The following is a 24,166-nucleotide window of genomic DNA, read 5'->3' as shown; positions in this document are numbered from 1 at the left end:
AAAACAATGAAAAACATACAGTCGATCATCATGCAATTTTCACGAAAATTCCCCAAAATAAAATGACAAAATTAAAATCGATTTCTAAAATATTCTACGACTACATAATTACGTTAAGAATGTTAAGAATGGTGAACTCAAAAATAGTTGTCGACTTGTGAAGCCTTTACAAAGTGTTTTTCTGAACTGATTGAAGATAAGCATTTGAAATTTTACAACAATAAAACAACCTGAAATAGTAGTTTTGTGCCACTCAGAACAAAGTGGATAAAAATTTTCCTGATGTATTGCAGTTAATTACAATAACACTGAAAGAAAAACAGTACTGTCCTTATATAAATCCAATAAAATTTTCAAAGTTCCCTAACTCTTGAACACTAAACTTTTATAAAATTACATAACAGCGGTACCAATATAATCTTTTCATGTAAAATACAAACGGTGTTTCTCATAAAACTTCTTTAGCTTTCACGTTTTAGAGGACTGTAATAAGGATGTTTACGAATCCGAGGTGGTTCAGTCTCTGCGAAAAAGCTCTCAATAATGTAATCTCGATTCCTCTGACAAGCTGGTCCACACATTCGTGAACCACACTTCTCACATGGATAATGGCAACCTAAACATACACATTTAGAAATAGAAACTTCATACATACGACTACATTCTCCATAAAAATCGTTGAAATAGATAAAAACTAAGGTCATCATAAATAATACCTCTCACCAATTTTAGAAAGAACAGTAAAGTGATAAATCATTATTTCCTTTTTTTTCATTCCGAGTTTAATTCAAGCATAAAACCTGATTTTAAATTAAAAACTCTGAAAATGCTTACTCACCAGGACAGGATATCCGCAAACAATCGCATAATTTGACACAGTGACCATCGACCCTGATAAGATACCCCTCCTCGTCGTGATGCGGAATGTAATCCGTCATACGATCGACAGAAGTCAGTACTGAAATTAAAGCAAAAATATCCTTCGCGATGATGAGATTTTTAGAGCAACTGCAAATGATCTGAAATTCTCCTATTAAAACGAATATTGGCGAAAAATGGCAGCCGATAGATAAATAAGTAATGAAAAGGAGAAGTAACTTTCTCTTCAATATTAAAATAAAATGCGAAACACATAAAGCTTTATGATCTTCGGTCGTAATGTTAGATTCAGAATTAAAGAATAGCAATATGTACATGTGGAAGTAAGTAACAAAGAAAAACAAAGAAACTGTAATATATATGAAGCAATAAAAAAAAAAAAAACAAGTTAATAAGTGACATCAATATTTCTAGGTGGTCTAAACTTTATTTTTCATTGATTTTTCATTGATAGTAAAATTTTTTTTATTTTTGACAGCTTGGGAGAAGAAAACCTTTGAAAATCACAAGCAAACCTTTCCGATGTCTTGATGATCTACGAACTCCGTGTCTATCATACAAGGTTTCTTCTGTGGAAATGAGAGCTGCCTCCCCAGGATTGATAAATCTGAGATTCCTCAATTCTCGATGCATTTGTGGCTGTGATAAATTTCCTGAAAATATTTTCCGATCTTTTTTTCTGAAAGTAAATTTCCTGAACATCTCTCTGGAAAATAAAGCAGCAATTCACTTAACACTTTATCTGCTACGTTTTAACAAGCAAAACAAACTGTTATGTGCAATAATGAGAAATAATCTACCAACAAAAAACAGAATCGACAGAAAGTGGAATAAAGGTCAAGTGAAACACTTCGTCCCACTCTTTTTTTTTTTCAGTTACAACAAAACATATAAAAATCTTGTGGAATGCGCAGTATTTTCCGTTGAAAAAGAATTGTAAAATGTGATGGAAATAAAATTTTCAGCAGCCGACAAATAAATGTCATTATATACCTAGCTCGGGAGTTGGCAAAGTCGATCCAGTTGAGAAAGAGTTTTTTTGTTGTTCACAAGTTCCATCCTTCTCTCCGGTCTTACCCATAACTGAAAAATGACATGAAATGAAAAGTTGCAACTATTCTAAACGGTAATACATGATACTCACCCACTTCTATTTCAAAGATCAAAAATCAACCCAGAAAAATTAGATTTGAAAGGACTGTTATAACAGTAAAATAGATGAGCTTGTGATGCAAGCCTGTCATGCAATGATTTACCCAGTATAAATAGATCGATCCGATCTGGAGTTCCTGAATGACATCAAAACCTTCTTATCACCAAGTGAAAGTTTTCAGCTGGGAAGCCATCATTACAATCCTACCTATCTATTCGAATTCCATTCTATTTTAATACAGGTTCTCTCCCTCTCTCCTGCTCTCTCTACCCGATTTACTATCTTACAGTATATAATCGCCCAGTTTGAAATCTCCCCATTAGCAAAGGAGGACAAATCATGCAAGTAATATGTTTACCCCAAAAATGAACAAAACTAATTGATATTTCTCCCTTTCTTCCTTTTCCGTATGCTACATGTGAGATTTTCCGGACACCATTCTCGACTTGAAAAGCACAGCAGTTATGCTAACGTGTGAACAAGTAACAAGTCTTTGGTCTATTTCGGAAAGCTGGTGTTCGGAACAGATCCTCAATTATCTGATGTGAGAGAATCAGGAAACGGTGATGTTGGGCAGTTTACACTGAATATACTATTTGAAATTTCTTTTCTCAATTTGTCCTTTGATGAAAGACCAAATTACTCCGGATCCGGAATTAAATCGAAGGTCTATTGCAACGGTATTCTCCTTCCTGTCCAGCTCGTGATATGCCAATCCTTAAAGACTGAATCTGTGTACTTATCATTATCATTGTCATTAATTATTGGCATCGTTTGTTTCGTCTTTCTTTTAAATGAACTCAAATAACAAAAGTAGTTGGATGATGTACTGATGTACGGAATAATTGAATATGAGTTGAGCGATCTTTTTCCACGCTTATGTTATACGTGTGAAGCGAAGGTAGTATATCAGATGTTAACAGAAGTGACAAATGAAATGGTCAAAACTATGAAATGGCAATAACGAGTCGACGACCATTATCGGCTCAGTTCACTTCGTTATTCAATGATGGTATCCATGACATGTCCCCAAAAGGAAGAGCTCACGACTACATTGTCAAACCTTAATTTGCTATGCTGTAGTATTCATATATATGTATGATACCATAATCTTAACTGTACTATCGTTTCTCAACTCAAAAACAAAAGTGACGTCGAAAGCTCAAATACATTTCCATTTCCTTATGACCTTTCTGTCCAATTAATTTACAAATTAGGCAATCAATAATTAGCTTTATCTGAGTGGAACGACAGATTAGTAATTTCATAAACAATTTGTTAAAATTAAAACGAAATACAGGAAGGAATTTACAAAGGTTGAAAGAAAACTATAATCATTTTCAGAACTGGTAATTCGTTACAGCCGTCTATCAAAGTAATTCGCTGTGCCACCTATGTGTGTATGTATGTATGTGTATACGACACTATGACCCGAACCTTGTTGTCGTTTTCTCCCAATAAAAAATCGGAGTTGCAGGTTGCCACATCTTTTCATCCATCCGAATCATCCCACTTTTATCCAATAATTTGCCCACCTTTTCAAGAATTGTTCAAGTTTGGGAAAGGATATATTCATCGAGATATAATCGAGATCAGATTCTGAGTTAATCACAATGTGCAATGTTGATGCATGAGATGTCATGTCATGTCATGTCATGTCATCCACATCACAGTGGATCACCATCATTACTGAGCGAAACAATCCGGTATTGCTCTGGTTGAGCGCCAACCCCCTCCGTTCCTTCAAATCCTTCCCAAAATCCATCCTCCAATCCGCAAAGCGAAAACCATTTTGGCTGATTACTGAAGTCTCTGGAATGCCGGCATCATTCGTCACCACTCTTCTCTTTTCCTTCTCTGTGTCAATTTCGCTCAGATCCTCCAATGCCCAGGTTATATTCATATTATAATCTCTTATTGAATCCTTATTCCTTCTCTTTCTCCTACCCATCCCTACTTCTTCTTTTCACTTTCACGCATCGGCGCACAAAAATTTTTCACACTATTTTAATTTTTTGGACTGATCGTTGGAACTGATTTGAGTTATTGAAACATTTTCAGTCAGATTAGAATCAATTTAAGCTAAATATGATAATTAAATTCTTTTCTGGGAAGATTACATGGACTTTGTTTTTGTTCGAGATATCATTCAACTCAGAATTGGATTAATACATCATTTTCTGATTAAGAATTCCACAAGCCACCATTCGTCAACAACAAAAAAAGCTATCTCGTGAAATTTTCACACATATCTGAATTCCTGGCTTGAATCTGTCATTTTGTTCCGGCACCATTTGTTTTCCCGAATGACTGGAATAGCTCTGAAGGACTGATATCAATTAAAACGAATGATGTAGACTTTGCAGAGCAACAGTGGTAATCCATTCTTGAACTTTCTATCAAATGATAACATTGGACGGTTGACGCAAATGGCAACGGAAATTGTTGCTTCCGCTGCAAAGCATTCCGCTGCAGCTAATATAGATGCATTGTATGATTTCCTTCTTATCAATCTAATACTAAATCTCTTGAGTTCTTGGCTTGAATCTGTCATTAAACTGATTATTTGATTTGACCTCAACAATTTCAATTAAAACGATAGGTTTGAAGAGAGAGAGGGAGAAAGAGAGAAACATAGACTACTGCAAGCTTAGAACTTATAAGAAATGTAATCTTCCACGTCAAAATACAAATGGCTGCTGTTTTAGAACAAGGCCTGGCCATCCGGAACCAGGACCTATATTACTCAATTCTCGACCATCTGAAATGATCGGCCAGTCTATAACAAATGCTATTTCACCAGCTATCACCAAATTTGCTGAAGTTTCTGCGATTGAAAATCGTGGTCTAATGTCAAGACAACAGCAAAGAAGCATTCATGCTGAGTCAAATAGTGGTACCAAATCACTGATGGATATTGCAGGAGCATTTTTAGGATCTTCAAGGCCTGTTAAATCATCGACAACTCTTGGAGCACAAACATATACCAAAGATGCAGATATCAACTGGTTACCGACCATTCGAGAGTTAGCACCTGGCGCTAACAGTAATTTTGGTATACCGAAGGGCAGAGGTTCGTCAACGATCAGTGTCAAGTCTTTAATTGTTTTTCAGTTATAATTTTAAAGTAACAGTCACTTCATTTATTTATCAAAGCACTGAAATGCTTATTCAATCGGAGCATTTTATTTTATTTCATTATATTAATAATTATCGCTATAAATTGTTTCATTTGTCATAGATCTTCGATTCTTAATTAATGTTTCCAAAAAGAACTTCTTTTTTTAAACTGATGCCTTAGATACTTCTTAAAAATATTCTGAGTGGTGAAATTAATCTTTCAAATCGGAAATCGAAGAAATTTGTTACATGTTTATAAACAGGTTTCATTTGAAAGTTCTCGCTATTGCAGATTTCTTTCCAGGTTGTTTGCCATTTTTAAGTGAATTCATGAAAATAGTGTACGGGAATTGCGTGAAAGTAGCAGATGAAAAGGCGTGGGACCTTTGGGGTAGTCAAATTACCAATGCTCTTTTCGGTGGTAAAGTTGATTTCATCGGAGCTACGTGAGTGTGCAGATAAGTGTTAATAAAAAAAAAAAAAAAATTAGATGCATGAGCATTTAAATCTCTCAGATTTAGACAGAAAACACTAACTCGCTAAGAATTCCTATTGTGAATTACTTACCTTATTAGTTGGTTGCTTTTTGCTACATGTTTATGACGTGTCGAAGAGAAATCTATTTATTTACTGGTTGCTGATATTTACTTGCTCGTTTATGAGACTTACTTTATTTGTTGCAATTTTATAAGGGAATAATTATGCTCGTCTTTGCTAATTTTATTATATGAAATGAATTTGCTAAAATTTTGATAATTTTCAGGAAGGAAACATGTAAACGAGGTGCAGAACGACAACACTGTGGTCAGTTGAGAAAGGTAATCAGTGAATGTGATATCTTGGGATCACTTCAAATCGGCATGGAAATGCAAAGAGCAATTCAACGGTGTGAAGAATTTTCGGGTGTTATTGATCAGGTATTCAGTAATCCTGTTTGTTTTTAAGCCTCTGACATATTATCCCAGCAGCATATCAAACTTATTATAAAAGGGAAGGTGGATGAAAGGTCTTCCTTTTCTCCTTATCATTTTTTTAAAAAAAAAAAAACTTTTTCATTTCAGAATCCGATAGAAGTAATCAATCAAGTGAATAGTATTATTGGGGGTGAATTTGCTCAAGGATTTTTGCATAAATTTCTTGGTTAATTCTACTCGTTTGTAAGCTCAATGATCTCATTCACCCATTTTGTTGACTTTCTGAATTTAATTATATGCAACGTAGTTTTTTTTTTTCTTTTTGTGAATGAGAAATAATTCATTCAACCATTGATACTGTACCAATTTCTGCTTAAAACTTCTTTGCGTCATTTTGCCGTTGCGATCAGTTAAAAAATAAGGGTCGTAAAATTTCTAGAAAAACCAATTCAAACATTCAAACATGTTTATATCTTCCCATTTTGGAGGATTTTAGGATCATCTGGGAATAAAATAACTCATGATGAGTTATTAATGCATTATTTTTATCAATATAAGAACGTGAAGCTTATTAAAAAGCTTCAAAATTTCCATATAATTTCAAAAAAAAAAGGACGTGAAATGGCACATTTATATGACTGTAATAATTTTCAATTAAGTTGAACTGTACATTTCCTTTAAAAATCCTGGATTTGGGTTAAGGATGCAAAAAAAAGAGAAAAAAATTAAACATACAATAAAATCTAATTGAATTTGAAGGTATATAATAAAATAAAAGATGAGAAATGTCAGATCTTATTTGCCAAAAAAGAAAATAAAGAAGAGCAAAATTTTGACAAATCGAAATGAAATTTTGTGACCAATTCAATCTAAAGAAAATGGTTAGTACACACAAAAATGACTGATTAAAGTAAAATAATAATAATATCACTTGATTTAACAAGTAAGAAGAGAAATTCTATGAAAAAATTGTTAATAAATGCATTGATTTCAAACCATTCCGATATATGTGAAATCATAAACATAGCATGAATTTGTTTTATATTACATATATGTTTTGAAGAATATAAAGATTGGAAGGTTAATGAAAAGTCTGAGACTTTACCGCTTCACAGCTGAATAAATCCTGGCAGATAGAAAAGAAGATCCTCTTAATTCTTTTACTTAATCATAATCTTAAAGCTGTTTATGAAGTTAATATATAAATCTATGATAACTAAAACTGATAAAGGCAATATTTTCATCCTTTTCTCAATCATTGCCTTACTGCTTTACATCAATCATCCTTTGGCATTACTCTGTGATTTCCAAATTAATCTATGGCTGCTTTTGCAATAACAACCGGCCTCATAGTAGCCATATAGTGGTCAAAATTACTTTTGATTATTTCCATGTCAACTGGGTAAGTCCATTTTCCGCATCAAAATGTCCTTTTTTTCTTTGCAAAAACTGAGACTTTGAATCCCAAAGATTAATTTCTTCTCTCATTTCTAGAAGATCAGCTTTTCGTGATATATTATTATCGTAAGTTCAAATCTCTATAAGAGTATCATGAAGTCAATTCACTAGCCTACGAAATTATTGGAGAGTGAGCGTCGGTCCTCATTATGACAAGAAATATAATCTGTTAGGTGATCTACAGATATTATTAATGGAATTAGAATAAAAATACTCTAGCAATGATGAATTTTTAACTAATTTCAAGCGATTTGAAGTTTTTCAATAGCAAAAACATTGTTCAGAAATCAGAGAAAATAACTGAATAATAAAAAAGAGAAGTAACATTTCTTTTAATATAGAAATAATTTGGAATAAAATTTGGAATATATCACAAAATAAAGTATTTCTTTCTTTGATATTTTGTTGATGCAAGAATTTTATGTTTGATAAGATTTATTCTACTTATTGCATTTATATGGCGCATTCTGAATCATTGCATTCAATGACTCTTCTTCAGTTGAAATAACAAAAACTTTTTTCTGATAACTGTCATTAATTTATATAATTATAACCAAAAACTGAGTGAAGCATTTTCAGAGCGTAAGAATTTATTTTTTATTTTGTTTTTCTATCTCTTTCATTTCTATTTGTTAAATTTTCCAGGTCATCACACTTTTTTAACCATGTTATTTTTCTTTTCGAATTTTAATAAAACAATTAACTGTGAACGTTAATTAAGTGAGTTGATTTTATTTTCATTTCCATTCTCTCTTTTTTTTGCACAAAATTTCCTACCAATTTTGTCTGGAATAAAGTTAAATGCTCTGAAACATGGAATGACAATCTTGAGTTCAACTCCACTTCATTCATTGTTAAATTTAAGTATTCCTAAAAATCGCAGTGACTAATTCATCTGCTCTAATATAGCAAAACAAAATGCTAAATTAAAATTACTTATAATTATTGTGGAAGATTTTTTTGTATGTGTTTTTTGATCTGTAAATAACATTTGATTGAATTTGGAGTAAAAAGTGTTATTGTTAATAGCAAATGATTGCTACCAATTTTATTCAGCAGACAAATTTGGATATAAATAATTTCCTCTAAATGGTCGCTATGTTATGCAATATTTCAATATTGATAATAACTTAATATTAATGAAATTTAAATGAGCTTCGTTTTCTGCATCATTTTATGAATTATTTAAAGTGAAATATTTGTGAATAACTTGCATATCTACGTTTACCTTCTATTTTTGAACTTATCTCATTCATTCTACTCATACATTTTTTTTTTTTTGTTCAATATTTCATATATATATATATATTTACAATTATATTTTGTGCAAATATTTGCTACGGAAGAAAATTCGAATTTTAGGAAGCTTTTCGTTTTTCTTTATATGGCGCATTCTGAATTTCTATTCATCATTGCATTCAACGTTTCTCTTTCGATTGAAATAATAGAAAATCTTTCCCTTATAATTTATGTTTTCCTTTTTGAATTTTTTCAGCATATCATAAGATTAGCAAATCAGTGATTTTGTTTGTTGTATTCCTTTACAAGCAAATATTACAATTTAATTTATGGCTGTAATTTAAAAATCTCTCCAAATTATGTTTCACTTTTCATTTTGAAGCTGAAAAAAGAAAATAAAGATCATTGGCGTGCATTTTTTTTTTTTAATTTTTAAACTAACTATAACCGTAATTGAAAATATTTTGTAATTTTTTCAACTAAAAGCACTTTAGTTTAAATTTTACATTTTCAAAATAAAACAGTGAAGTAGAATGGACAATGAAGCTATTTATTTATGAGTATATATGGTTGTCTCCATCATCCGTACTAGTTTATGAAAAATCAGATAAGGCGGAGTTGTCATATTTCACTGCTATCAGAAGTTTTAGGCCACTAAGTTGTCTTAATACTCCGTGGTGACAGTGTCAAATTTATTTGCTTTCTTTTTTTCCCTTTGATATCATATTTCAATGAATGTGTCATAGAATGCATTATTATCCCACTATTTACTGAGAAAATTTCAAAAGTCGTATCAAAAAACAGGTTTTAAGCTTAGAATAAATAAATTTTTTAGTTCAATTTTGAAATGGCAAAACTTTCATCGGCTTTTAATCTTTTATTTTGAAAGAGATCTATTCTAATATTAATCAAAAAAAAAAAATGAACACATATTTAATTTCATGCTATATTCTTCTGAATCAAATTTAGAAACAGATTAAAGCTTGAAACCACTGTTATCGTTTTCTTATTTGTATTTGATTGAAAATTTCTGATTCAAGTTTAAGTGAAGGTTTTTGCTTGCTGTTTATATTTCGGATCAAATTCTTGAAGATTCAGTTATTAACAGAATTTACGAAATATTTAGTTATTAATTACACAGACTATATACTTGTTTTAGTTTTTAGTGCTAATTAAGCCAAGTAGCTATCAATTTCAGAAAATCTCTGATATTCGTCTTCAATTTCCTTGTTCTTTTTGTTTTATGTTCTTTTTTTTTTTTTGCTCTAAAATAAGAATTGATTTGCTATCATTAAAAGTGAGTATGTTATCAGCATTTTTGATCTGTTCCATTATCACTCTAATTAACGCCGTTTTAACCATACTTTTTCTATAACCATGTCATATTATTACTTACATTCCTACTTATGCAAGCTAAAGATTACAGCAAAGTGACATCATCTTTTAAAAAACAAATTCCCAAAAACACTTAAAATTTAAGAAAAACAATTAAGCATTTTCTTGACATCGTCTGCTTGTGCTTCAGATACTCTCGATAGTTGCTAATAGCAACTAATCAAATAATATAATTTTATATTTGATATATGTCTACATATCACTTTGCTGAATTGCCTACTTATTGTTTCGTGTCCATATCAACGTATTCTGTATTTGCGCAAGTACAATATTTTTTTGATTTCATTGCTTCAACTATTCCGCATTATGAACAGTGACCTCATCGTGAAATTGATAGAAGAGAGCAGTGGAAATGATATGGATAGTTTGTTGGGAGAAAAAAAGTTCAACAAAGTTGAATTTCAAATCTTTACGTCATTCTTTACACACAGTGAAGAAGAGAAAAAATGGAACCTTTTTGTTTTACTCATGGAAAAGTATTTTATAAAGTATATGAGTGATTTTCGGAGAGAAATCTTTCAAAATTGATGAAATGATTGAGTGCCAATTATTGGCTCTTTTTTTTCAATCGCAGAATACTGCCATTGCACTATTCAATGAGAGAGGCAAAAAGGAAGAAACAGCTGAATTATTCAATGTCAAAAAGAGATTTTCAACATCATTTCAGATAGTTATTAGTGTGTGACTTGTTGTAATGTAATTTACATATCTTTCGCATCCTTTTTCTATTTTCTGCAATTATTGATTGAAACGTTTCCATTCTTTCAGTATTTTCTTCCTTCCATTGATGATTCGAGAATTTTTCTGGAAATATTACTTAACATATTGCTGTTGTATTGTTGAATGACTAAGAAAATGAAACGATTTAAAAGAAAAAACGAATCATTAGTTAAACTAAGAATCATTAAAAAAATAATGAAGTGATAACTGATTCAACAGTTATCACTGTTATTCATGTTCAGAAGTACATACGTATGTTCCAGTGTTTGTTGTTTGAAAACTTGTAGTTAATATGTAAAAGAAGTTTAATTTCTTTTATTGAATGCTAAATAAATAATCGATTTTATTGTACTATGATTTTTCTTTATCAGTTTTTTTTCTTCACTTTAACCGTTCAACTGCTCATAATGTCCCTTATATCATTTCAGTACAAAATCTTCACGGCAAGTACTAAATGATTAATTTATTAGAATTTGAACTCTTAGAAATGAAATTTAGCATCCATAACTTTTTTCTGAAAGTTTCAAAAAAAAAAAAAAATTTCAACCTTAAATCCACTTTGGAAGAAAAAAGCTTACGGAAAATATAACTTTGAATTTATTACGTTTTTTTTTTTCTTTTTTTTAGTATAATAATAGCACTTTCTGAGGAAGAAGTAAGCACCAATTGCTTTTCCGATGTTTTTGATGAGATTGCACAGTGGCAAAGGGAGAAGAATGCAAGATAAGAGTAGTAGTGATTAAGAGTAGTGAAATAATTCACGAAATTCGATCTTTTGTTATATTAGAATCTGTCGAACTGAATCATAACATTTTCATTACTTGTTGGGTATTTGACACTTTAATTAGTTTAAATCATTTGATTCGATTAATTTTTGAGATAATTTGAGGTAATTACAAACTTTTTTTTCTCATTTTAACTGATACGATTCTTAAGATTATTAATCACCATTATCATCACTGTTGATGATATCCAATTTATCAATATGAATCGAACTTTACCTATAAAGTAATACTGCAAAAACTTTTTAGCACATTTATTCATTGCTATTGATAACATAATGACTGATATAATATCATAAAAGAAAAGATATTTTCGATGAGATACTAGGTAAAAATTTATTAATTAAATTCCATCATGCCACTGATTCCTATTACATTGAGTGAAATTCAAAAATGATTGAAATGACGGAAATGAGAGTGAAAAACGAATGAGAGAATTATGGTTGATTATTAGGGACACTTCTGGATTGAATTCAAATTAATCTGAGTCAAATCGTCACAATACTCCTTTCTTACCCAGTCGTAGCTTGTCTCTTAGCAACGAAAAGCTTACATACATATATATATATATAATTATGTCCACATTTCCCTCTCCCACTATATATATATATTAATTGTTTGTTAAATTTACTAAATAACTGTAATTTTGTGTTCAACTCATCTACTTAGCATCTATAAGAAGTCACCTCAATTAGTAAATAAGCCCAATTCTAAACACACATTCAGATCTTTTTTGTATGAAAGTTCATTCATGCATTGCTTAATTTAAGTTTTTACTTTACTTACTGCTTCGGCACTTTGTATTTCGTTCCCCAATTGCATTACTTATATTTTTAAGGTCTTTTAAAATAAGTACTGAGTAATGAAATATTACTAAAAATATCAGTTTTCATTTTTATGCTAGAAATATTAATTGCTTATTTCATCTTGTGCATTTCAGATTTCAATCAAGTACTTTCAGCTAATGAGACAAGCATGTATATTTCAATAACGTTTAGTAGCTTATCCCTTTATTTTTAACGCACTTAGTCTAAAGTTAAAAAAATCCCAAAGAATTTTCTATCGCTATAAAACGTTAAATATTTTACAGCAATGGCAAACAAAAAAAGTGTACTCTGATCAATGTAAAAAATTTTAAAACGAGGAATCTACCGGTTGCGTTCATAGTCTCAGTGAAAATTTAAACTATTAACTATTAACCTTTCATCAAATGCTTTGTTCTTAGCCGATTAGACAACAACAAAGTGAATTTACTTTATCTTTAAGCACTTTGTTTGAACTTATTTCAAAATCTAACTTTATTTTCGATTTATCTTACTTCGTGTAAATATGCTAAGCTCCATTTCAGCATAAAAAGTATAATAAAGTGGCTTTTTGTTTGATAATACATTTACGTCAACATATTCTATTAGTCCTCACCTCATTTGTTACCTTAATGTAATAAATGAGAGCCATAATTATTCTCAATAACTGTTAAATTAATTTAAAAAAATCAATTAAAATTAAATTAGTGTTTGCGTATGACATTAACCGAACGATTTGCCTTTAAATTTTAGTAAAATCTGATTTTATCAACCAATTTTTTACACTGATAACAGAACACTTTTATGATAATTACTCAATTTTACTCTTTGTGATATTCGCTTCTAAAATTGCTCTGTTTCGTTGTTCTCGAGAATAATTTTAAAGCAGTTCACTTTTACTCCTTATCAAATCTTCCTTAACTCTTTGACACTATTTATTAATTTTTCAGAAATCTTAACAAAGGTTAAATGTGATGGTTATGGAAAGGTTAAAATTTGGAATGCAATTCCCCTGACTTTTTAAAATATTTCGAACTGTGTTTTTTGTCAGCAAGATTATAGTGGTAAGTAGAACTTACTCTTTCCACTGATATTAGTTGCATGAGTTTTTTGCTGAATTAAATAGATTAGATGTTGATAAATCCATTTTTGTCTTTTGGTTATAAATGAAAGACCAAAGGTTTCTGGATTTATCGTATTGCTAAAATAATGTTTTTAACTCAGTTCAAACAAATTCATTTTCAGAATGTTTTAAATATATGTGAACAGCTAAATACCACTTAAATGTCCAAACTTCATTGTCCTAAATCCTATGGGAAAACTAATTAGTGACGAATGGACAATGAAACAATCCTTGCATATGTGGAAAAGATTGCTATCACTGAAACCAACATTGCAACCGTAACAGCAGTGATAACGGATGATTGGTCACAATGGAAGTGGGATGATGCAATTGTAAAATTTTTTGAAAATTCGACTAATAGCAGCATTAGTGGCAATGATGGTTTTAATGTCACGCCAATAACAACTTCCACAAATTCAACACTTCAAAATTTTTTCAATACAATAAACGATTGGAATATTTTTGGTACGCATTTAGTTTTTTCAAAATTATAGCACAAACTAATTTTTTCGTTTTCATTTAAGTTTTTCTACAACTTATTACGATTTTATTGTTTTCTTGTAATGCTTCGCCAGGAAATCTATGACAAATTCATATTCGCTTTTGCAAGTTTATTTCTTCTGTTTTCTTAAGTTACACTTTAATTTCATTTTCTGATTTTATTTTTTTTACTTTCAAAGACTAATCCAAACGTTCATTTCTATATGGTAATGAAAGTTGAATATGATTCGTTTCTGCAATTGATCTAATATTGTATTCAGGGTTAATCGTATCATCAATAAGAAGCGAACTATATAACTCATTCAAATGATCTCACTAATAACCAATTATCATTATCATTCCCGAAAATCTTAATTAAAATGCATCATCCGCACATCTGCTCATTTGTTCGTTAACTATTCAATCAGAATTATCAGTTATAGCTTCCATATTTGATTTACTTTCTTATTTGATTATGAACATAAAAATTTCGCTCAAAAACATGCATTAACAACAAAAATTTCTCATTATTTTAATATCGGAAAATTATCACTTTATCTTTTTCTTCGCAAAATTTCTGATTATTTTTATAATTTGCCAGTTTCATTTTTTATTTTGCTCATGCAAACAAAGATTTTTATTTCTTTGTTTTTTTTATTTTTACCAAATACAAACCACTGACTTGATCAGTCTATTCATTTGTTACGGTTATGTTTCATAATCTGATCACCTGATTATATTAATGATCAATCTGAATCGCTTTTCTATCGATTTTCTGAAATGTCAACATTATTATCAAATCACAACAAATTTCAATTTACTTCGATTTAAATTAATCTATTTTAGCTAATTGTCTATATACTACAATGTCTTTTAACTTTTACTTATTTTCAGAAGAAATCCCATGGTTTATATGGATTTTGATCGGTGCCGGTACATCAGTAATTCTTGTTGTTTTAATAACTATTATTATTTATCTGGCACTCAGTAAGAAGTAAGCTTTTACTTTGATCTCTTTTCGTATTCTGCACAGATATCTAATTTGATATAATTCGATATAAATTGCCTACAGTGAACAAATTTGGATAGATCTATATGAACTTTTTAATCTAAAAAATTTTATCTTATTTGATTGATTGGTACTGTTAAGAAATTCCAGTAGAAAATCCAGGAGAAGCAATGGAAGTGATCGGGGAAACGCTGATTCTTCTGATAACATATCACAATTTATGTGGCCCAGGTTAATTGCTGCTATTACATTAATACTTTCACATGATTGTTCTACAGTAATAGCAAGTGACAAGTTAAGGATATCATTAAGTATTATTGAGTTCAATTTCATAACACTTTAGAGACTAAAAATGCAGGTGGATGTTATGTTGTCCGAAATCAATTTTCGACAGACAGGAGAATCTCCGAATGATGCGTCAGAATTCCGCAAGTAACTTAGATCCATATCGAAGACCGCCACTACCTCCTCTCAACAATAAAGATATCAGTGGTTTGTTACTATGACACTTTCTGAGAGTATTTATCTGTTTCTTTTGAAGTAATATTATAAATAGCAGAAAAAAGAATTAATTTATGGGACTCTAACACTATTCAAACATATGGCGCAAATGGTCGTAAAAGAAATTTCAGACGACGAATTTCGTAGTAACTTTTTGCTCTCTCGACATATGGAATCGCTGAATATGATAGAACCGCATTTGAATGCACTACCGGCAAAAGCAGAACATATGTTGATTTTATCTGATGCTCAAGATGGAAGTAGTAGTCATTTATTCACAATCAATATGACGGGTAATCGGGGAGTACCGGTAGTACAAAATGATCGAAGAGAGCCGCTTCCGGTATTATCACCTGATTGTTTCAATCACCTGTAATGTAATCTTTTTGCATAAAAATTTTGTAATAACCGAGATTGCCTTTCTTTTGACTCCTCTTTCTTCACCTAAAAATTTCCTTCAAAAATTTTATTCCAGAAATGTCTTAATTAATGCTGAATACTAATTAACCCTAACTTGTTCATCATGTGATCTACTATCCCTTTTAATTCCTACGTTACTTATGTTGATAACTTGTTCATTGATAAAGATCAACAACTCATAATATGAATATAAACTTTTGTCGAAATTTTCCCTTTTTACTGTATCAAATACCCTTTTCCAAATTATTATAAACAAAAATATTTCAACAGACTAATTGTCAATGCAAACAAAGTGAAAAAAAGTTTGATTATTCGTAGTGAACATTGATAACCAACCAGTCAATCAATAGCTATCATTATGAGATCAAGATTATAATCAAGATGAGATCAAGACTCAGATCAAGCATTATTCTGTTTTAAAAACTGCTAAACGGATACCTATTTGGCGGATTGTTTTGAATGAAATATTTATTACAAAACAAGCTTTTTGTCCGATTTTTATAAAGGTCTCCTTCCGGTTATCTTCAAGAGAAGATTTTCTACTTTCCAATGAAAATGAAAACTCAAACATCAAAAAAGAAAGAGATAAAAAATCACTTGAAAATTTATCACTTTTTAGAGTGTTTCTAAAGTAGACATTTAAAAGCAATGAAAGTGATATATTGAAAATATTAACTGTTAAGACCCTCGAAGTTGTATGTTTATGAAATTTAGATCTTGTGGATCGAGTTCAAAGTTCGTACTTCGATATCATGTATTCTAAAATTGTTTTATGATTTCATTTCTGAATGAACTGCGGTAGAAAACAATTATTTCCTGGTCGTACTTTTAAAACTTTGTCTATTACGCAGTGTTAAGGTTATACAATTTCAACAAAAATAAAAATCAATAGTTTAAGTATTTGAAAGTCCAAAATGATTTTCCAAAAGGATTCAAGACTTGTCAAGTGTAAAAAAATGATGAAATATTATCGTTAAAAAATTTTTTTGGCATCGAGAAGGCTAACATTGTGATATTGAGAAATATCCGCTGTGTCTTTCGTTATTTTTTAATACCAAGAAAATCACAAATTTTGGTTGAACAATTTTAAATTTGTAATAAACAGTTAAATTGTACATTAATTTTATTATTCTTTTTCAGATAATTAATTTTTATAACTCGTTTAAAATCGTTAAGATTATTTAAGATCTATTGCATGTGTGATGTTAGGTAAATGAATTGGTAAAACAATTATTTTAAATAGGTTTAAATTTGTTGGCGAATCCTTCTACTTCTAGTTTAGGTTTATGTAATTATTAAGTGCAATTTCAATAAATTGTTTCACGTTAAGTAATTGTTTACAACTGAAGGACAACACATTTTTAAAAGCCACTAGCGCTTTGAAAGTTTTTTTTACAATTAAAAGAGATTATCCACTTTAATGAAAGTTTCATTAATACTTTTATTCATTGATAGTTTTCAAATTTTACAATCTCATTTTTTTGAAATGAATCTTCAACAGTTCATATTGTGCCAAAAATAATTGAAGAAGCAGTGGATCAATTATACATTTCAAAAACTTCAAAAATATGTCATAAGTGGTGTAAATAAACTAAGCTATCAATACTGTCAACTATCATAACAGCATGATAAGGATCAGTTCGTAAGGTGTTGTCATACAGGACCGGTTTTTGACTACATGCTGTACGACTCTATTCATCCAGTCAAAACGTCTTTCGTCACTTTGTCGCCATTTCTCTTGTCTCTAAGACTTTTTTAAACATAAACTTCTTTCAGTGCGAAAAAAATGAAACATTCTTCCTACAATTTTTAATTCTCTTTTTAGGCTTGTTTACTAAAATGTTCAAAATAATGCTTTATCTATTGTTTCAAAATTTGTTATTTTGTAAAGTACTAAAATTTGTAATCATCACATTTAGCTAATCCATCTTCAAAGTCAAATATCTTGTCTTTATAAACTATGCTAACGATGATTCTATTTCGAAGTTTAACAGAGTTATAGTTTTAAAGCATGACACATTAAGAGTTCATTAGAAATAGATATACTGGATTAGCATGAAATTTTTCAATGACTTTTAATAAGATGACTCCGAAATTCAATGGAAAGTTCAGTCCCATCTTCACATATACAGCTTTTGTATTAATCGCCTTATCAAATCGGTTGATTAACTTATCACCATATTTTATGGAGTAAATAAAATTGAGATTCAAATAAATGTTTAGTCATAGTTTTTGCTAAACACGGAAGTTCAAAATAATTTAGGATATCATATTCATCAATTTTTCATATTAATGAATTTGGTTTAGAAGATAAAAATATACATAGTAATAACAAAGACATGGGATGAATACAAATCGGGGTAACACACTTTAAAACGACACGCGAATTGTTTGCACTAAGGCCTTCCCACTTTCGGAGTGGATCTCTGTCACATATTTTTCCTTCCTGTCAGAAAAGGTTCATTTCATTTCATTTGCTTCATTTCATTCTGTTTTCAAGACACTTTCAAGCTATTTGTAGGAAGAAATTAATAAATAAACTTTTTTATCCCATCAATTTTTCATTATCTTTTGACTAAGTTCATTTGTCTACAGCACAACATGAATTTTATTGATTGTTATTAGGATATAATCATGAAGAAAACTTTCGGCCCAAGGAAATACTACTTCTTCCTACTAAAGACTCTTTCCTCTACAACGATCTAACTCTCTATTCTAAAGCAAAACATACTATTTAATTCGATTAATAATAAATTAATAAAATTATTCAATTAATTGATTTACTGAATCAGTGATTCTTATCAGTATTATCAACAGGATGGTCACACTTTTTCTTACTTTCTGCTTTTAACAGAATATTGTAAATAAAAAATGTCAATGTAATCTGTGTTCAAGTTTTTAAATTTTGTCATATTCTCAATCATCCACAGCAAATATTGCCCAAAAAACCCAAAATTCATAATGTTGCCAATTTCAAAATACTTTTAATGAATTTATCTTTTTGCTATCTCACTCACTGGATGCATAACTGTGTACAATTTACTCTTTTTCAGATTCCAAAACAGTAGTTTAAATTCCCCAAAAAGTGAAATAAATTTGTGGGGCACTAACAACACTCATTTGCGTTCTTTGATTCACAGTTTCCCAAAAAAAGGCAAAAATTCTTTTTCTCACTAAGAATTAGAAAGTAATGAATTAGATTATAATCATAAGAACAATTAATGTAATACTTATCAAAATGAAATGATTTGTTTTGCTTCTTTTGAGCTTTTGGAATGGAGGAGACTTACGCTATGGATGATGAAAGTTTGAAAATACAACTTTTTAATAGAATGCAATGTCTTCTTTGGAGGATGTAACTCTCCCCGCACTACCGGAAATAAATACAAAGGCTTTTCCGGAATGATATGATATTATCTTTTGGGAATATCGGTGAAGCATGACAAAAGCAAATGTTGAAATGATTTTATTTGCAATCAATTAATCAATCAATCAACCTATAAATCCCACCCCGCGTGAAATTATTAGTGTTTTTTTTTTTCACCACTTCTTTCATTAATATGAAATATTTTGATATAATTTTATCTGCTGACATATCAATAAACAAACAATCTTTTGTCACATCTAAAAAAACTTTCAAAATCGCTTAAGCTAACGAAACTGTCTAGTTGAACATTCCTAAATTTTTCAAATAGGTAGCAAATATCGATTGAGAAAATTAATTATCGGTTATCTAATTAATTGATGTTATTCGGTGAAAGATTTACAAAAGTTTTAACAATCATCAAGTAAATAAATGATTTCTGATTTATTTCATATTTATTTGCTAATCCAAGTATATGCTACAGATTTTTGATGCCTCCTTCTACTATATCGGAAAAAGACAAAGTTAACATTGCAAAATTACGAGAAGCTGTTAAAGATGAGGTACAGTACATTCTACTATTACTAGTTCATTAATTTATCATATAAATTTGATTTGATCATTAAGTTAGATTAATTTTAATACCAATTAATTGGATACGGTTTGAATCAATTTGGCAGAACATTTCGATCAGTAATTGTATGATATGAACAGGTAGTAGTAATAAAATGAATGGGATCTTAGTCACTTAATTCAAGTATTAAAAATGCTTTCATCTACATAGCAACCAAGTGTGTACTTGATTGGAATATAAAATTAATTAAGGTGTTAAAACTTTTGCTATCAATACTAGTAATAAAACGTTTGCTAGTACTTTTGCTAGTAATAAAACGTTCAGCTTACTCCATACTACGACACCGAATTCAACTTATTGCGATGGCTCCAAGGTCATAACTACAACTTTGACATTTTACTACCAAAATTAAGGAATCACTTACTCCTTCGAAAGTCAAAATGGGATTTGGACATGATGGCAAGCAAACCTCGTAATCATCCGTTACATACTTACTGGAAGGTACTTTAATACAATAACGCTGTGCAGATTATATTCCGCATGCTAAGTTCATTCTTTAATTCCTATGATAAAATTAATTCAATTGGTTCAATCTTTTCTGAAATTTCTCTTATGAAATATTTAGATTTGTAGTTATTGGTTGAACATTTATAAATTCCAGGCTGGTATAACTGGCCCAGCAATAAAAACTCCAAATGCTATTGTTAATATCGAGCAAACTGGACGAAATGATTACTGGGGAATGATACAGACATTCTCATTAAATGAAATTATGATGGCCAGAACTCAGGATCTTGAATTGTTGCTACGTGAAATAATGGAAATGGAGAAAAAAACTGGTAAACATATTTTTGGAAAATTACCAATGGTCATTTTTCTGAACATTCATATGGTATTTTAAATCAAAATGCTGCGTAATTATTTGCTTTAAATTTACATATATACAGAATTGATATTGAAATTCAATAACTGAACAAAGTGTAGTCAATATACCAATAAGCGATAGCTCATTTTACCAATCAAAATCAAATCACTTGCACTGCATTCTTGTATTAATCATTAACGCTGAATAGTGTAAGGTGATTTCACCAAATTAAAACTTTAATCTCCCATTAAAATGCAGGCCAACAAGCTTCCATTATATATGTGATGGATTTGACCGATTTGAAATATGACAAACGTTTGTTGACCTTAATGACTGGTCCGTTGGCCGGTATATCAGCATTTATGAGTGACCATTACGTAGAGATGATCCACAGATTTGTGCTCATCAATGCACCGCCATTCATGGCTTCTATCTGGTATATTATTCATCACTTGTTTTACTGATAAATGAAATGCTATTTCATTTATCTCTGACATCTCTGACATCCTACTGCTAATCAGTTTGTTTTTGTTAATGCAAGCAATAACAAGTGGATTGTGATGCTTCTGTTATAAATTCATCTGTTCATTTTTCAGGACAATCGTAAAACCGCTGCTACCAGAACGAACTCGGCAGAAAGTTTCTATATTTGGCTCAAATTGGAAAACCGAAATTCAAAATGTTGCTGTTCCAGAAGCATTGCCAGCATATTGGAATGATGACAAAATAAAGGTGCATCTCCTCAATAAGTTACATTTTCATATCTATGAGAAAAAAAAAATGATAGCTGGTAAATTAACCTAATCAGCTTGCTTTAGATAATTAACTATCAATTTATCTGTTTATTATTCCATATAGCGGACTTTTTCTGTCGTCCCCACAATTAAATTAAATTTTGAGAAATTTTTTAATATAAATGTACACCACTTGATGAATTGCAGATATTTAAAGCAGAATTAGAGCTTGCTAAAGCGCTCGATCCACAATATTATCATAAAAAAAAAGTTGATGAAAAGAGTAAAGTGTTATCAGTTGGTGCTGGAAAAACGGGTACAATTGATGTGAATGTTAAACAGGTATTTTTTTATCATTTTAAAATTGAATAACTTACGACAACTTTGACAAATAAAATTAGAATGCATAATTTAGGACTAAAAAAGAGCAGTGTGTACAGGTAGACGAATATTCACTTCTATATACATCTATCAAATACAAAAAATTTCCAGGGTTCTGTTATAAAATGGTGCATTCATGCTGATGGACATTTTGGATTCACTATTTTTTACGTCAAAGATCAGTCCTGTGAGAATTCCAATTCACTAATTAATGTTTATCCCTTATTAATGGTACGTATTAGTTGAAATCCGGTAAAAATAATATTAATCCTGGTGTTTGTATTGGATCGAGACTTAAAATATTTAAGTTTAAGTTAAAGTTTAGTTTAAGTTTATGTATTTCTTTTTTTGAATTTTGCGAATATTTAGCTCATTTAATTAAACGGAATTGTTTGAAGATTAGTCATTGTCTACTATTGTTCTACAATAAGTTCAAAGTAATACTGTAATAAAATGTAAAAGTGCAGTGAGAATGAAATATTCCGTAATCTTTCATATAATTAGAGTTAGTATCATTTAGAACATCACTTACTTCATCTTTGGTATTTAAAGTTAGATTGATATAGTTAGATAGAGGAAATTCTCACTCATACTGGAATTAAATTTCAGAAAATGCCTGGACCAACTGTGGTACCAATCAGGGAGGAAATTAAATGTAACAAAAGTGGCACATATAAAATTTGGTTTAGTAACGAACATGCATGGCTGCACACATTGAATATTCATTATGTGATCAATATTGAATCAGAAAATAAATAACTGTGATAATAATTCAGGTTGTTGTTATAATATAATACAGTTTTGCATTGCCTTGAAGAATAAATATTTTATAATTTGAACAAATCTCGGCGTCAAAGAAAGAAAAGAGAAAGGAGTTTGTTCGAGTAGAATATTAATTATTAATTATTAAAAATTATTCGAATATTTATTTTAATAAAAAACTGATGGAAAAATTATGTTTATTTCACTTTTTCATAGAATTTCCACATTTGTTCATTTAACTCTTTTATTTTCCTTTTATGTAATTTATTTTTCGAAAAAAGTATTAATGCCTTTTTTTTTGGAAAACTGTCATGATTTATTGGAAAATCAAATTAAAATAATTTTTTAGTCGTAGTTTTTATCGATTATGAAAATTTGAAGGTCTGTTTTTAAGGTACATCTTTTGCAGAACATTCGTTCTAATTTGAAACTATAAATAAATTTTTGAAATGACACTTTTATGAGATCTAATCATAATGGATGAAAAATAACAGACGTAACCATTGAATACACTCTATTAAGACATATTTAAAAAAACAAAAAACTTTATTCAGTTCATACCGAACAAAGTGTCACTTTTTCTTCTTTCACATATAAATGATTTTCTTGCAACTGTACGAAATATTTACAGAAGTTAAATACTTGGTGATTTGTTTTTAATCATATTATAAATAATAAAGTTCTCAGTGATCAAATTTCAACTGAACTCCAAATAGCAAAGAATGCCTTTCTATTCATTACCATATTTAATTTTTTTTTATCCTTCATTTAACTTGAATATATTTTCATTCACCATTTTTTTTTTTGAAGTCGTTAAAAATAATAATGCAACTCATTAACTTATATTTTTAAAAAGTTAATCCAATGGGTACTCTTCTTTCTATCTTACATTAATCAAATAGCTTTTGTATAATTTAGTATAGATTTTATCAGATTAAGTGATTTTTTTGGTCTTTTTAATAATTTGTCTGTTGATTTCCGTTTTCATGAAATACTCATCAGTAAATGAAAATGAGAAGTTTTCTTTACATCAAGTTTGAACTAAATGACCAAGTGGAAGGCAACTGGCAGAATCCAGACATAACAAACTTGATTAAGTCAGCAATATGTCCAGTATAACCTCATTAAGGTTTCTCGAGATCATATCGGGAATAAAAACATTTCACTTCTTTCTGTGGAGATATCAATGATTCAAATCATTCACCAAACATTCTTTGCCTCATTTTTACTTCTCCAAACTTTCACAGTTCATTTCATCAGAACCAAGTATCAGAATTATTTGTTTCGTCTTTCTCAATTGCCCTTTTCTTGTCTTTTCACTCTTTCTCTCTTTTTTCCTCCTATTTCTAGAAAGAGTTGACTCTATAATTTTGATTTGTTATTTCACTAATAACAAAGCCTTAATTGGAAAAATCAAAATAATGAATAATTAAATAGATTTAAGTAAATAAGTTCATTCAAAAGTGTTTTCGTATCCTATTAATGTTTTG

At 29.8% G+C, this 24,166-nt stretch overlaps 4 protein-coding genes across 7 annotated transcripts; 3 read left to right on the top strand and 1 right to left on the bottom strand.

The window, feature by feature from the left end:
• Positions 1-461: 461 nt before the first annotated feature.
• Positions 462-1,960, bottom strand: Bma-arle-14 (Uncharacterized protein; the record flags this gene model as incomplete). Of its 2 annotated transcripts, XM_001901573.1 has the most annotated exons (4): positions 462-616; positions 839-958; positions 1,395-1,532; positions 1,873-1,960. In XM_001901573.1, 4 exons carry the CDS (start codon positions 1,958-1,960, stop codon positions 462-464), a joined length of 501 nt encoding a protein of 166 aa, XP_001901608.1. The 2 variants fall into 2 exon arrangements, with proteins under 2 accessions (XP_001901608.1, XP_042938022.1); XM_043082088.1 differs by lacking the exon at positions 1,873-1,960 and having other exon boundaries at positions 1,395-1,512.
• Positions 1,961-3,849: 1,889 nt separating this feature from the next.
• Bm6352 (Uncharacterized protein) lies at positions 3,850-6,297 on the top strand (the record flags this gene model as incomplete). 2 transcript variants are annotated; one of them, XM_043082087.1, is made up of 6 exons in its annotated part: positions 3,850-3,924; positions 4,399-4,523; positions 4,741-5,105; positions 5,457-5,598; positions 5,916-6,069; positions 6,214-6,297. In XM_043082087.1, the coding sequence occupies 6 exons, from the start codon at positions 3,850-3,852 to the stop codon at positions 6,295-6,297; spliced, it is 945 nt and encodes a 314-aa protein (XP_042938021.1). The 2 variants fall into 2 exon arrangements, with proteins under 2 accessions (XP_042938021.1, XP_001901610.1); XM_001901575.2 differs by lacking the exon at positions 3,850-3,924 and having other exon boundaries at positions 4,462-4,523.
• Positions 6,298-13,798: 7,501 nt separating this feature from the next.
• On the top strand, positions 13,799-15,952 carry Bm10546 (Uncharacterized protein; the record flags this gene model as incomplete). Of its 2 annotated transcripts, none has more annotated exons than XM_001901576.2 (5): positions 13,799-14,051; positions 14,961-15,060; positions 15,226-15,306; positions 15,434-15,567; positions 15,708-15,952. In XM_001901576.2, the coding sequence occupies 5 exons, from the start codon at positions 13,799-13,801 to the stop codon at positions 15,950-15,952; spliced, it is 813 nt and encodes a 270-aa protein (XP_001901611.2). The 2 variants fall into 2 exon arrangements, with proteins under 2 accessions (XP_001901611.2, XP_042938020.1); XM_043082086.1 differs by having other exon boundaries at positions 15,699-15,952.
• A 3,899-nt stretch (positions 15,953-19,851) lies between these two features.
• Bm3472 (Uncharacterized protein) lies at positions 19,852-22,673 on the top strand (the record flags this gene model as incomplete). Its single annotated transcript, XM_001901577.2, has 8 exons — positions 19,852-19,923; positions 20,259-20,435; positions 20,596-20,773; positions 21,058-21,235; positions 21,396-21,531; positions 21,741-21,875; positions 22,026-22,145; positions 22,524-22,673. The coding sequence occupies 8 exons, from the start codon at positions 19,852-19,854 to the stop codon at positions 22,671-22,673; spliced, it is 1,146 nt and encodes a 381-aa protein (XP_001901612.2).
• Between the last annotated feature and the right edge of the window lie 1,493 nt (positions 22,674-24,166).

Source organism: Brugia malayi (genome assembly GCF_000002995.4).
Source record: "Brugia malayi strain FR3 genome assembly, contig: Bm_v4_Chr4_scaffold_001, whole genome shotgun sequence".
Classification (NCBI taxonomy): domain Eukaryota; kingdom Metazoa; phylum Nematoda; class Chromadorea; order Rhabditida; family Onchocercidae; genus Brugia; species Brugia malayi.
This window is presented reverse-complemented; position numbering and strand designations above follow the sequence as displayed.